Source organism: Molothrus aeneus, chromosome Z, assembly GCF_037042795.1.
Source record: "Molothrus aeneus isolate 106 chromosome Z, BPBGC_Maene_1.0, whole genome shotgun sequence".
In the NCBI taxonomy this organism is placed as follows: Eukaryota; Metazoa; Chordata; class Aves; order Passeriformes; family Icteridae; genus Molothrus; species Molothrus aeneus.
The window spans coordinates 18282256-18294850 of record NC_089680.1 but is presented as its reverse complement, the minus strand read 5'-3'; the positions used below and the strand labels follow the sequence as shown (position 1 = coordinate 18294850).

Below are 12595 nucleotides of genomic sequence, written 5' to 3'. Positions count from 1 at the left end.
AAAAAACACAAAAACCTTTAGTGTTCTCAAATCTGGCTGGGCTATAGTTTAGTCTAGTTTACAAATAATGCCCAGGTAGGAGTACCACTCTTTGCTTGCAAAGGTCAATGCAAGGAGCATGGTCCAGTGTAATTTGCATCCTTGCCTAGGACTTGGGAAGGTTGTCAGACCCTGAAGAATGATAAATCACCCAGACAAGAAACTTCATGGCCTTTACACAGGAAATAATTTGTTTTGTATAAACATATACTTTATTATATTAGTCCTTTGGAGGATACAGGAGAGAAGAATTGGATCAGGAGAGGAGGTGATGTGTGGTCTGCAATAAGCAATAAGGTCTTTTCAAACTTGAAAAATTAGGCATGCGCTATGCTTGTGTAGGAACATAGAATTTTTTTTCCCCAAGTGCGTTTATAACAAGACAAAAGAAAAGTCATCTTTTCTTTGCAATTGTTAGGGCTTTGATCCTGAAAAACCCCCAGCATGTTCAGTCTTGCAAACCCTTTGTGAATCCATTTTGTTGACCTAAAAGGTCTTTTTGTTTGAAGGTAGTACAATGTAATAATCTTCTGACTGCACTGTGGCTGCTGTAGAGATATCTGTCACAGCCCAGTGGTGAAGATGAATTTTCTGGGTGTGCCTTGCATACCTATGTGCTGCCAATTACATCATAAGCACTGGAATTCTGAAACAGTAGCAGGGCCAAGGGGAAAATGCCCTATGGGGACATAAGCCTCTGTGTATGGCATGTTACAAAACAAAAAGGTGTGCCAGTCCGGCATTGAAACAAAAGCAGAGCAAGTGCCTCACCATGGAAGAAGGCAGAAATGCTGAAGGACAGCAAGTCTGTAAAAGGGAATAGCTGCTTGTCCAGGTTTGTTCACCTTTTATGATGTTTTGGTCTTCCCTCCTGTCACATGAGGCTCAGGCATATAATGCTAACCCCTTCTATGTCCCCATAGGACAGAGGGTGAACTGATGTTCCTGCCATCTCAAAGTGTAGGAAGACTCAAGATGTAATTTCTCCATTCTGATGAGTTTGTTTTCTAGTAAATAATGCAGGTTGAGGAAGATTTTATAATTTGGTTGTTTGCAGCATCCAGTGTCTTTATCTGTCACTTGGGGATCCTCCTCAGAAATAGCTAAACCTTTAACTTTTCTTTGTGTTTAAAGACCACTTACAGCAACATCCAGGAGAGAAAGAGGTACGCACAGAATCATAAGAACAAACAACCATGTAGCAGCAAAGCCTTAGCTGTGTACTGTTAAGGAAGCAGGCAGAGACTGAGCCTTGTGCTTTCGACTGGCTAAAAGAAAGCAAAGCATAAGGTAAAAATGTGTAAGATTTGGGTTTCCTTACAGAAAGCCACACAGTGTGTTACAGCCTGATAGAACTGTAAAAGGAATTGGGAAAAAAAAACTTAAGAAAAGGGTAAATAATTTGCTCAAAAGTGATCTATAGGACTGGGTTCTGTTATGCTGCTATGATTTTTTCATTGATATTCTCTTTTCAGTTAGCTGCCAAAGGGCAGACCTACCCATGTAACATGGTTGATCAGATGTTATGCTGTCTTTCAGATAGTTCAGAAAAAGATAAAGATTGAGTATGTGCTTAACTTTTAAAAAAGGGAATAGAATTTCCACTGTGAGCCAAGCATATGGTTAATTCTTTCACAAGCTTGAAAGCTCCATTTGCTTTTCATACTTAGTTTTGAAAGGCCATCAGTAAAACCCTTCTATACTCCCTCATGTAGAGCTGTTACCGATAGGTAAGGCTTTATAAAGCCTTACCTAGCAGTAACAATAAAGACCACTCCTTTGCACCTGCCTGGGGTCCCTGCATCACTCATTATTGCAACATAGAGCCACAAAATTATTTCCTTTTCCTTTTAAAATGAGAAGAGAAAAAGCAAAGCAGAGAAATGTGATCAAAACCACTGCAATCTCCTTTGAATTTCACATTTATACCCATTTACTCTAAGCTTGAATATGTCTCATCTCTGGAGGTAGTTTCTTTCAGGTCCTACTTCTCAGGCCTGCGTCCTGGGATGCCTTTCAGCCTATGTCTGTTTCTGAAAATAGAGATTGAAAAGAGTTAATATTTAGAAGACAGTGTGTTCATTGGCCCTTCTCCCTCTGCAAGTATCTATTATATGAGATATGCTACATGGTATTCTCCCATCCTTTGCAAAGTATTCCTATTTCTGTAATACAGAAGATTCCTAAAGATTAGCATCGTGTGGAGGGAATGGATTACCAAGTCTGAACAGGAAGAGTGTTCATGTTGAGATCATTGTCTCCAGTTAAATATGAAAGATCAGATTTGCCCCCATAAAATAATACTAACAGGTTTTACACAGCAACTCACACACAATAACCTCTAAGTTATACAATGATTAACCTCTTGGAAGAAGTGCATTGAGATTGGCATTTATAAATTAAGTGTATACATATCTGCAAAGGCAGTTCTTGTCAAAATTCCTGCTCAGATTTTGCTTAAAGCTGATTTACTGTACTGTGCTGAAAAGCTTTTAGTAGGCTGGAAACATCATAGAAAGAGAAATGCAGAATGATTAATATATGGTACTTTTTCTGAAAACAGCCAAATTAAGCTTTCAGCTATTCTGATATATCCCAATTGTTTTAGCATGCAAAAGATCAGTTTTAGCTTGCTTGAGGGTCTTGTTCACCTCAGTTTTAATATGCATGGGCAAGTTTCTGTATAGATAAACTATTTATTTTATTTTTTTTCCACGAAGGGTGAATTAAGTTCATCAGACTCATGCATTTAAGACAATGATAGCATTTTTGTTAGTATTTATCCTTAAGTAATGCTTATTTGAACATAGGTGTTCAAAATAAATTATGTAATAAATTATGGCATCATGGCTATCTATAGCCAAGCTGACAGGATCTTGGTCAACTAAACCAAAAAAATTACTGGAAAAAAAGAGTAAAGTAAAATGGCTCACCAGGAATCGAGTAGTAACCCCAAAAGACAGTAAACACTTGTGTTCTGGACAGAGAAGAGCCATGCCAGCTACAGCAAAATGAGTTTACAGTGGACAAGATCTGTGGTGCCCTTGCTGCTCTGGGCAGGCGAGAACTGGGCACCCTCCAAGGTGCTGCAGAGTTCTGTTACAAAAGGAAGCCTAATTCTAAACCAGGAAAATAAAAATTCTGGGGTTTAAATATATATCCTGGGAGGATTTAAGCTGTAAACAAAGCAACTGAAAGGTTAAGCTGCAGCAATCACAGATTTATTTGATTTACCAGATGTAACTCCAGACAAGTGGGAAGTAAGTGCCTGGGAATTATGCCATTCCCCTGACAGTCACTTGTTTGTCTTTCATAAATGCCTCCAGTTCATCCAGGAAGATCACTTCTTGTTCAACCTGGCATTAGAACTTAAGTGGGCCATTCCTTCCTTAAAGCCCATTTAGGATCTAATGCTTGTAAGAAACCTGACAAATTACTGATGGCCACCCAAGAGATAACTGGTTTACAGCTCTTGAATGATTCTGTGTTTTTTTCAAAGACACAAAACAAGACTCAAAGTGCTTCAGAAGATGGACTTGCACAGGTGATTTGACAAGGCCAAAGTGCCTTTGTTCTGGCCTTATTGTTCTGTGAATCCTCCCTACTCAGTTTTCTCTAGCTGGTACCATCCAGCACCTTTCATTTAGAGCAGAGTACCAAGGTACTGAGAGGAGATTTTCTGTCAGCTTATTTTACTTCAGTTGAAAAGGTGTGAGTTGGTTCTCAGTTGTGGACTATTATATATATGTATACATAATAGTGTGTGTGTATGTACATACACAAATATATGTATATATGAACATTTATATACACACACACATTTATATAAACAAAAAATGTATATATATTTAGACATGAAAAGATTGTTCATTTGTACCTACAACTGCTGGGCATGAGCCTTACATGAGCAACTGTTGCTGCTACATTGTAAAAATTAAACAACAATAGCACTACACAAAAATTCATACAGGATAATAAGTTATGAATGCTGTATGGGATAAATGCATCAAATAATCAGAAATATACAACTGAGCTGACCTATTTCTGCATCCAGGGAAGGCTGACAGGTCAAAAGGTTGAAAAAAAAAAAAGGCATTGTTGTTGGCTTTTCTTGCTGTGTTAGAGAGTAGATATCTCAATAAGCCAAAATTCTATTCTGGCAATAGCTTGTAGAAACTGCAGACATGCTGCTATTGCATAATCTGATAGCCACCAGTCTAGACTTGCTGCATGCTCTTTGTAGTAAATTTGTATCCTTCTTCTATAGGATTCCAGCAGAAACTTCTTCTTTGTGAGTGGCAAATGCTGTAAAAATTTGATACACTATCTAAACAATCACTTGGCCATTTACATCCGTATTTTTCTAGCAAGGTTTAGAAATAGTTCAGTCCACAATTGTAATAGAAATAGTGGGAAAAGAAATTAAGAAATTTGCAAAACTTTTTTCATCACATCACAGGCTGAGTCTTTTCTATGATTGCTTTTTACTTATGAAGATGTTATTATGTTTATAATATCACCTTGCCAGGTTTCTTGGCACCTTGAAGGTTCTCATTCTCATTGCAGAGCCCTGGTACAACAAATTGCATCAGGACTGTCCCACGTGCACACTACTAGCAAAATTTAGAACAGTATCCTCAGAAGCAGACTCAGCAGATAATTTGTGTGCAACACAAAAGGATCTTACAGTGTTGGTAGTTCAGTGAGCAGTAATGCCTGCCAGCTGTTGTCTGTTTATTGTCCGTCAGTGAGTCCATGTTTCAGTCTCTTCATGAATCTCATTGCTCTTCTCATGAGGTAGATGGGAACACATTTGAAACCTACAACATTTGTGATAATGTGATTGGGTGAGGTCTACAAGATGAGACACACATGAATACCGCATAAGTATTTCATTTTTGTGCTCCTTAGGAAGTCCAGCCTTGAAAGGACTAGTGTAATCTATGGATGTGAAGAGATATAGGGAGCTGATTTTATGTTTTTATCACAACCTTGTGGAGAGTGGCTTCCAGTCGGAAAAAAATCTATTGGAAACAATTTCTTTTAAAGGGATATTTAAAAAAATTTTCCAGAGAAAAGTCAAGACAATAACTGGTGAACTGAAGAAAATGCTTTCCTGGGGGAAGGAACTTCTGTCTCTTTGCCTCACCAAGAAGGGCAAGAAGGATGTTGATTACATGTGTTTAATACCAAGCCTGAAAAGGCTACTAAAACTATCAGAGAAAGTCCCCTAAAGACAAAAGGAGGAAAAGGAGGCATATGCAAGCCAGATAAGTTAATGATGAAGAGACAAAGAAAAAGGCATGCATTTTTATAAGCAATGAAATGATTATGCATCAAAACAAGGGGATAGTCCAGACTTTCAAATCAAGACTGGCACAGTCTCTTTCTGGAGGCAGTCTTCTGCCACATACAAGTCATTCAGCTCAATATTATACTCCATATAGTTTAGAAGGTCAGCTTAGATGGTATAATGGTCACGTGTGGTGGTAAAATGTTAAGACCTATTGTTTGTGACCAAGGGGAAACACTGTCACTCTGTCATATTTCATTTTTTAAATATGGGCAAAAAATATTAATAATTTATACTGTATCTTGCTGTCCCTGGCTGGATTCATTCATATCCAACTCAGGGAATTCAATGTGGTGAGGTGATCTTGAGTTGCCTATTCTGCTGGAGCTAATTCCAGAATGTGGTGTGACCCTCTCTGTTCAGCCTCACCATCAAAGGTAGGTCACCTAGGGAGTGCAGTCTCATACCTGGAAATATATATTGCATCATTTCCAGTGTGACATACTGTCTGCTAGTGAGTAAAATACCTAAAGGTCCGACACTTTTGGTGAGATGCTTCTGAGAACATGAGATGAGAAGAGAGACTTTTTCTGTAGTTGTACTCCCTCTTGTCTCTGGTTCCCTGAAGTCATCCATGGGAGCCCCCTGCTTTTAAGGATTTAGCTGTGTGGGTATTATTTTAATTCAGCCTCTTTTCAGCATTTACCCTTCTTTAATTTGTTTTCTCTTGCTTCATATTTTATATGAAGCAAGGTTCAACTTGCTTGGCTTTCAACTTAATGAAACCTATTTTTTTTACAGTTATCAGTTAAGATTTAAAACCAGAGATTATATGCTCTTAAAAGTACAAATAGCAGGTCAAATGCAATTGCCATTTAGAATCAAAGGAAGGAGATACATAGATGTCATTTGAATGTTTGTGTACCTTTTCTTGTGAGACAGTGTTATGACTTTTTTGTTTATGTCCTCTTTGGCCAAATTCTGCATTGTTTCTTCAATGTAAATCCAGGATAATCTCTTGGACTTTACCAGAGATAATTTGCTTTATCCTGATAGTAACTGAAAGCAGACTTTGACCTGAATTTTCTAGTGTATCTCCTGCTCAAGTATCCTCCCACTTAAGACAGTGTCATTATGGCTGGGGCCCTGAATGTGCTAAATGGATTTTTTCCTTAGCTTATATATCCATCACATGTGTTTGATTTAGTTACATTGTTCTTATGTTTAAGGTCTGCCCATTTAGTCATACTGTAGTTTTTTTATTTGTTTGGTAACTCAGCACAGTTCAAAAAGGTAACAGTAATGGATAGAGCATAATAAGTTACAAATACATTCTGTGCAGGTCTCTTCTGCACCTTGCTGTGTTTCAGCTTTTACAGTTTGGTTTATGGGATGGATTGTTTATTCGATTGCCTGGTTTATATGAGTGTTTAACAGCAGCTGTAAGTGTACTACCAAGAAGTATTGAGTGTGGTTTTTATTTATTTTTACTCTATTGTTTGTAAAGTCCTCTAGGAGCTTCCCAAAAAAACTTCTTTGTACTGCTGGACCAAACATTAGCAGTATAATGGGCTCAAAATGGAGAGGACCCACACAAAATTCAGATTGCCTTCATCACCGAGTCTTTGGCAGCTGTGGGCAGAAAAAAATTAAAAACTGCCTTTGCTGCCTTTCCCTTCTGGGAAAGGAACAGAGGCATCCTCCTGGCAATATTAGTAAAGCAGAGGGAAAGAGAACTCCCCAAGAGGCAGGGTTGGATGGTAAGTTTTTTAGGGGATAGGGGGTAGCACTCATTTGTTATCAATCATTTTTAAAACTCAGGTGATGAGACGTGCCACACTCTGGAGCTCCGGTGCCATGCCAGGGCAGCAGTCTTTCAGCTCTGCTGGTCCACCTTGTGACCAGTATTAGCAGAGGCCAGCGATGCTGGTTAACTTGTGTCCATGGGGAAAAGGAGTGTTTTGGTTCAGGCCTATGCTGACTGCATTTTGAGCCTTTCCTGCAAAGCCAGTGCTGAGGAGGAAATGAAAATAAAAGCAACTTCATACTGACTGCAGGGGACCTCCTAAGGTAGCTGGCCAAATAAAGCATCACCATGACAAAATTTAATTTTATGCTAGTATGTGACAAGTATGTGACAAGAGTAAAAAATGTAGCTACTGTGCAGTCTTATTTCATATGTACCTAATGGGATGTGCAGCCTCTCCTAGAAGACTTGCCACTGGAAAAGGAGGCTATGAAAATCCCCCCTGCAGCCACGATCTGTGGGGAAAGCAGCAAAGCCTGGTGAGTCTGGTGGGCTGTGGGGAGAATCCAGTCTTCCCCCTCTATGCACAGGGCACGGGGAGCCTGCTTGCCCACTGGCCAGGGGCCCTCTGGCAGGTGCCAGCTGATCTGGTGGAGATCTGTCCCTCAGGTGTGTGTCCACCTCAAGATGGCACATGTGTGCTGGATTGCTCACTCTGGAGCCTGCTCCAGCACCAGATTTCCCTCATGTCCACACACAGGGAAACGAAGTGTATTTACATGCGGTGTGCTCAGGTTAGGTTTCTGTAGGCTTAGGGTGTGGGACACACATTTTCTTCTCATGTAAGCTGTGGTCCTTTTCTCCAAATACTGGTGATAGAAATAGGGACAGGCTGTGCCATTTCTCCCTACTAGTGTTATCATCAGCACTCCTCCTTTAGTCATGGAGGCAAGGTGGTTTTTTTGTAAGTGGTCACCTGGTTTGGAATAGGCCTGTGACCAAGTATGGAGGCAGGTGTCAGTCTGCATCTGGTTAGATCGTAAATTATTGTCAGGGCTCAGTCCTGGTCCCTGCAGCTGAGCAGCCAAGGTGGGATTTTCACCCTTGCAAAGACACCCTGATGCCTGTGCACTGCTATTTAATTTGCTGTGTTTAGAACTTAAGTTGCAAATGGGCTTCTTCCAGGCAGGGTTAAATTTCAGCGTTTGCAAAGACAGCTAAGTGCACTGAGGTTGAAATCATCAGCAGATGCTGTCTGGATTGTACAGTTTCAGCAACACAAGCTGTCCACCCTATTGGCAGCTAAACTGTCCTTAGAACTGCTTTATTTAGCTTGAACATTGTAAATTGATAATGTAGTCTACAAAATTTAGTACAGTATTTTAAATATTAAAGATTTTAATGGAAGATTTTGCTGAAAGGAGAATGTAAAATAAGTCAAAAAAATGTTCCTGGGCTTCAGGATTTGAATCAATTGATTCTGGGAAGCAGTTGAACTAAGGTTCTGTTCGCTATGTGGACTAAAACCTTTGTCCATCTTTTGTTTCTTTTACTTCAGATCAATACTGTAAATCGTGTTTGTGAGAAACATGGGAAAGCAGTGGTTTGCTTACAAGTAGTAAGTAAGCCAGACTGTTAAGCTGCATTTAGTTGAAAGAGGACACATTGGGTTTTCTTAGAGGACACCTTGGGTTTAGGTTAATTTTAAAACTTTTTTGATTTGGACAGGAGAGTTCTGCTATTGTTAAAGGTACAAAAGTAGAAAAGGTGTGAGGAAGGCTTTGTTTGTTTTCTGATTCACTGTCTTAATGTTTTTTAAAAAGTAGCATTAGGTCTTATGTATGCTTTGCAGCAGTCATCGTAACATCCATGATGATAAATGGCCTGTTCCCAGATGACTCTTAATTCCATGTCTTCTTATCCAAAAAATGCACTACCCTCCAAATACAAATGTATAAACTCAGTCTTTTTCGCAGGAAATGGTAAAGAGTGACATGTGGGCTCTTTTATTCCTTCTCTACTTTACAGGCAATCCTATCTCCATATGGCTGTAAGCATGGGCTCCATCCCATCTTGAACTTGCAGCTCCCTTCTGACCTCTATTTTGTCTCCTTTTACAGTTGTGCATCACATCAAGCGCCACAATATTGTTCTTAAAAGAGAACTGGGAGAAGGAGCCTTTGGGAAAGTCTTTCTGGCGGAATGCTATAACCTGTGTCCTGAGCAGGGCAAGATCTTGGTGGCAGTGAAGGTAAAAGAGTCTAGGATTACCATTATTAATTCATGGTTGCAACTAATGCTGTTTTATTTGTAAATTATCATGTTTTCCTATTCCATAATCCAGTGTAACTGTTCTGAACATGTAGAAGAGTTCACAAGGCTAATGGAGTGTTAAGAGACTTTGGTATTTGATCTTGCTGTGGATTATAAAATGAGACCTGAATCATATAAGGAAAGGGAGGAAACAGATTGCATCACAAGGGGGCAAAATCTTTTATGGTCTGTCTGAAGAACAGTTAGTGAAAAATAATGTCTAGGTTATTAAAAATGCATGTGATATATATGTGTGTCTAAAAAATAATCTGTTACTAGCTAAGTGAATAGGCTATGTGCATAATTGCTAGGCAAAGATCAGCTTTCTTTTTCAGGACTGTGCCATTATTTTAGTCAGCAACTGAAATTGTCTGTGGGTAGTTTTCATTATTATAGCTTGGAGACCAAGCCTTCTTCTCTGCACAAAGCCCTATTTTTCCCCCCAAAATCCAAGAGCTGAGGTTAGCTGTTAGCCTTAGCTGTGGATGTAGCTAGAAAACAGTATTGGTGAAACTACACTCTCAGAGTTTGAAAACTTTCCCTGAAAACAATCTTTTATCTCCATCTGTAACACTCTGCCAAAACTAAACGAGGTGTCCAGCATTTGAAATATCTCATTAAGTGCAGGGGGAATAGATGTCCAGAATTTGGGCTATGCCAAGTGACCAGAAAATAATTTTATCTGACAGGTCACAATTAGGCAACCATGTGTGCATTTTGGAGGAAACCACACAGTAAAAGAAATCATGTAGATCATCTTTTTGAATTTGGTAACAAGAACTAGAGTCTTGAATCTGACAATGGAAGAACGTGAAAGGAGAATAGTCTTGTAGAGTGCTCCATCAAATATAGGTTTTTGGGTTTGCAAAGGTTATAAGGTTTTCAATACTTGGAGTAGTTCAGTCATGTTGACTGGTGAGGAAAAAAATTAAGCCCTGAAGTGATATAGCATAGACAGGAAAAAGCAAGAGATAGGAGATGACAAAACTAGATCTGAATGAATTTTTTGTTGTATTTTAGTGGTTTCATGGAAATGGCCTTTCCTCTATCACTTTAGGGAACTGCTTGATTAAAGCAAAATTAAAGTATTTCCATTTATTTGTTCCTTTTGAAATTCCTGTCTAAATGGAGCCTAGCACTTTTGTTGTTAAAGGCTGCACTGCACTTTCTCTCTGCTGCTCATTCTCAGTGTAAATCAAATGGAAGAGTATTCAGCCTTTAAAGGTACATATGTCTCCATATGTAGACCTAGATGACAAATCTATGCATTTTCTGGGCAATTTCTCATACTATTTTGGTTTTTTATATATTTTTTTTATCAAATCCTCTCTTTATAGTGTCCTTAATAAGAATCTTGCAGGCAGCTGTGGGAAGAATTACCTCTGGGAACAGGTTATTCCCATTTTATGTTTCTGTCATTGGCTCTTAAAGATGTGACACTAGCTGTTGTCACAGAGGAAGTTTTTTGGTGAACTGAGCCAGTCAATACTGTCCTCACATAACTGAGGGGTTAATTGCCTGATGCTTGTCTCTTTCACTGTGGTTACCAACCTCAGATAACAGGCATCCCTCAGCCAGAGAAGAGGTCGAGGGATGGAGCCTCCACTGGAGTACAGCTATCCTGCACTTCAGTGAAGGAAGGTGTCTGGACTCCATCCCCGAGTTAGTAGTAGACGAGCAGACCTGGATTCCAGCAGCAATGGGCAGCTCCTCCTGACACACAACAACAGCTTTAGAGAGCTTCAGCATCATGGGTAAAACCAGAACACACCAATTACTATAAAATATATTTGGTGAGCCTGTGGACATAGGTGCTTGCTGAAGAGTAAGGTGGTGCCAGGGAGATTTCAGCAGCTAGCAGGCACAGCCTCAACCGTGCAATGGGGGTCAGGTTGGCTAGTGGTCCCTGTCAGCTCCCTGTGCCTGTCAGTTGCTGGAAAACTGTATTGCTCATCCCTGGCCCTGAGCATCCCTCCTTCGAACTCAACATGTTCCCTTCTTATTAGTCAGCTGGTATCCAAAATGCAGAGGTTGCTACAGCAAATTATTTAGGAGCTAAGAGGTCCAGAAAAATCCGCGAAGATAAAAAAGATCAGGCCTAGCATAAAATACCAAAGAGCATGAGCTTTTGCTCCTTTAAAGAGGAGAGAGGCAATGTGTTTAAATTGGTTTTGATTAGTGTGAGGTTTTTGGAGATAACACAGAGTGCTTGGAAATATTTTCCATAGGACAAAACCTGGGCGTTGGACTAGCATTGCCCCCATAGCACATCATATCAGGCACTTTTAGAGAGCAGAAGGAGGAGGAAGGAAAAATTATTGTTTTCTTGAGGGCATTTGCTATGTTTGTTCAGGCCTGGCTCAATACTGTCTCGTCATAGGATTGAATCCCAGGCATAATCTCATGCTAGTGTAGCCTATCCAGAGCGGGAGGTGAGGTTGACAAGGCACAGGTTAGCAGCTACCTCTGGCTCCCCTGGGGGGTTTTTCTCAGCTAGCAGACTGCTATGTGTGTGAGATCAAAAACATTTCCATGGCACCTGCACAGGAAAACCAAAGATTTCCAATTCTCTTCAGACCTTCAGTTCTGAGAAGACTCAAAACCACCCCTTCATTTCTTGAGGAAACATACCAGTCAGGTCTCGTATGTTGATGGGAAGCAGTAGCAATTATTTTGTAGGGGAAGGCTGAAACAGTAGAAAGTAACAGTAGTAGTCATGTAGCTGCCTTGAGAGTTTGGCTACCAAGTCCTGCTGATTTTGGTGACAGCCCCATCCTCCTGCTGTTGCTCTGACTTGCCCATGAAGGCAGGTCTGTGGTGTCAGAGTGGCACAGGTGGTGTCAGACAGAGTGGTGTCAGAGCCCACACTCACTGCAGAGCACAGGGCAGCACAGGGCACATGGAGTGGCTGGAAAGCACATATGATTGAATCTCAGATCTTACTTGGGAAAACCTCCTGTCGACTGGTGAAAGTGCTTTGTATGCAGAGCTTTGGCATTCTTGTCAGTAATGATAATAATAATTAATATGTCTTTCCTCTCTTTGTGCTCTTAGGGTTTTATTTTGGTTTTTTCTTTTTTTCTTGTACTGAGAACAAGGTAAATGCATTAGTCAATGTCATTTCTATGTAAATTCTACATACTTATTAATTTTTTTACCTTCCAGTCTCCTCCTTGCCTGACTGTGCCAGCTCTCTCTCATGC

The 12595-nt window shown here is 40.0% G+C and overlaps 1 protein-coding gene across 2 annotated transcripts in view; it reads left to right on the top strand.

Annotated features, from left to right (window-relative positions):
- NTRK2 (neurotrophic receptor tyrosine kinase 2) overlaps window positions 1–12595 on the top strand; it is a 197665-nt gene that overhangs the window by 135306 nt on the left and 49764 nt on the right. For both annotated transcript variants that reach the window (XM_066569673.1, XM_066569671.1), the window contains one exon: window positions 9200–9330. In XM_066569673.1, coding sequence (XP_066425770.1) covers window positions 9200–9330 — 131 coding nt within the window. The remainder of the gene's footprint in view (window positions 1–9199; window positions 9331–12595) is intronic.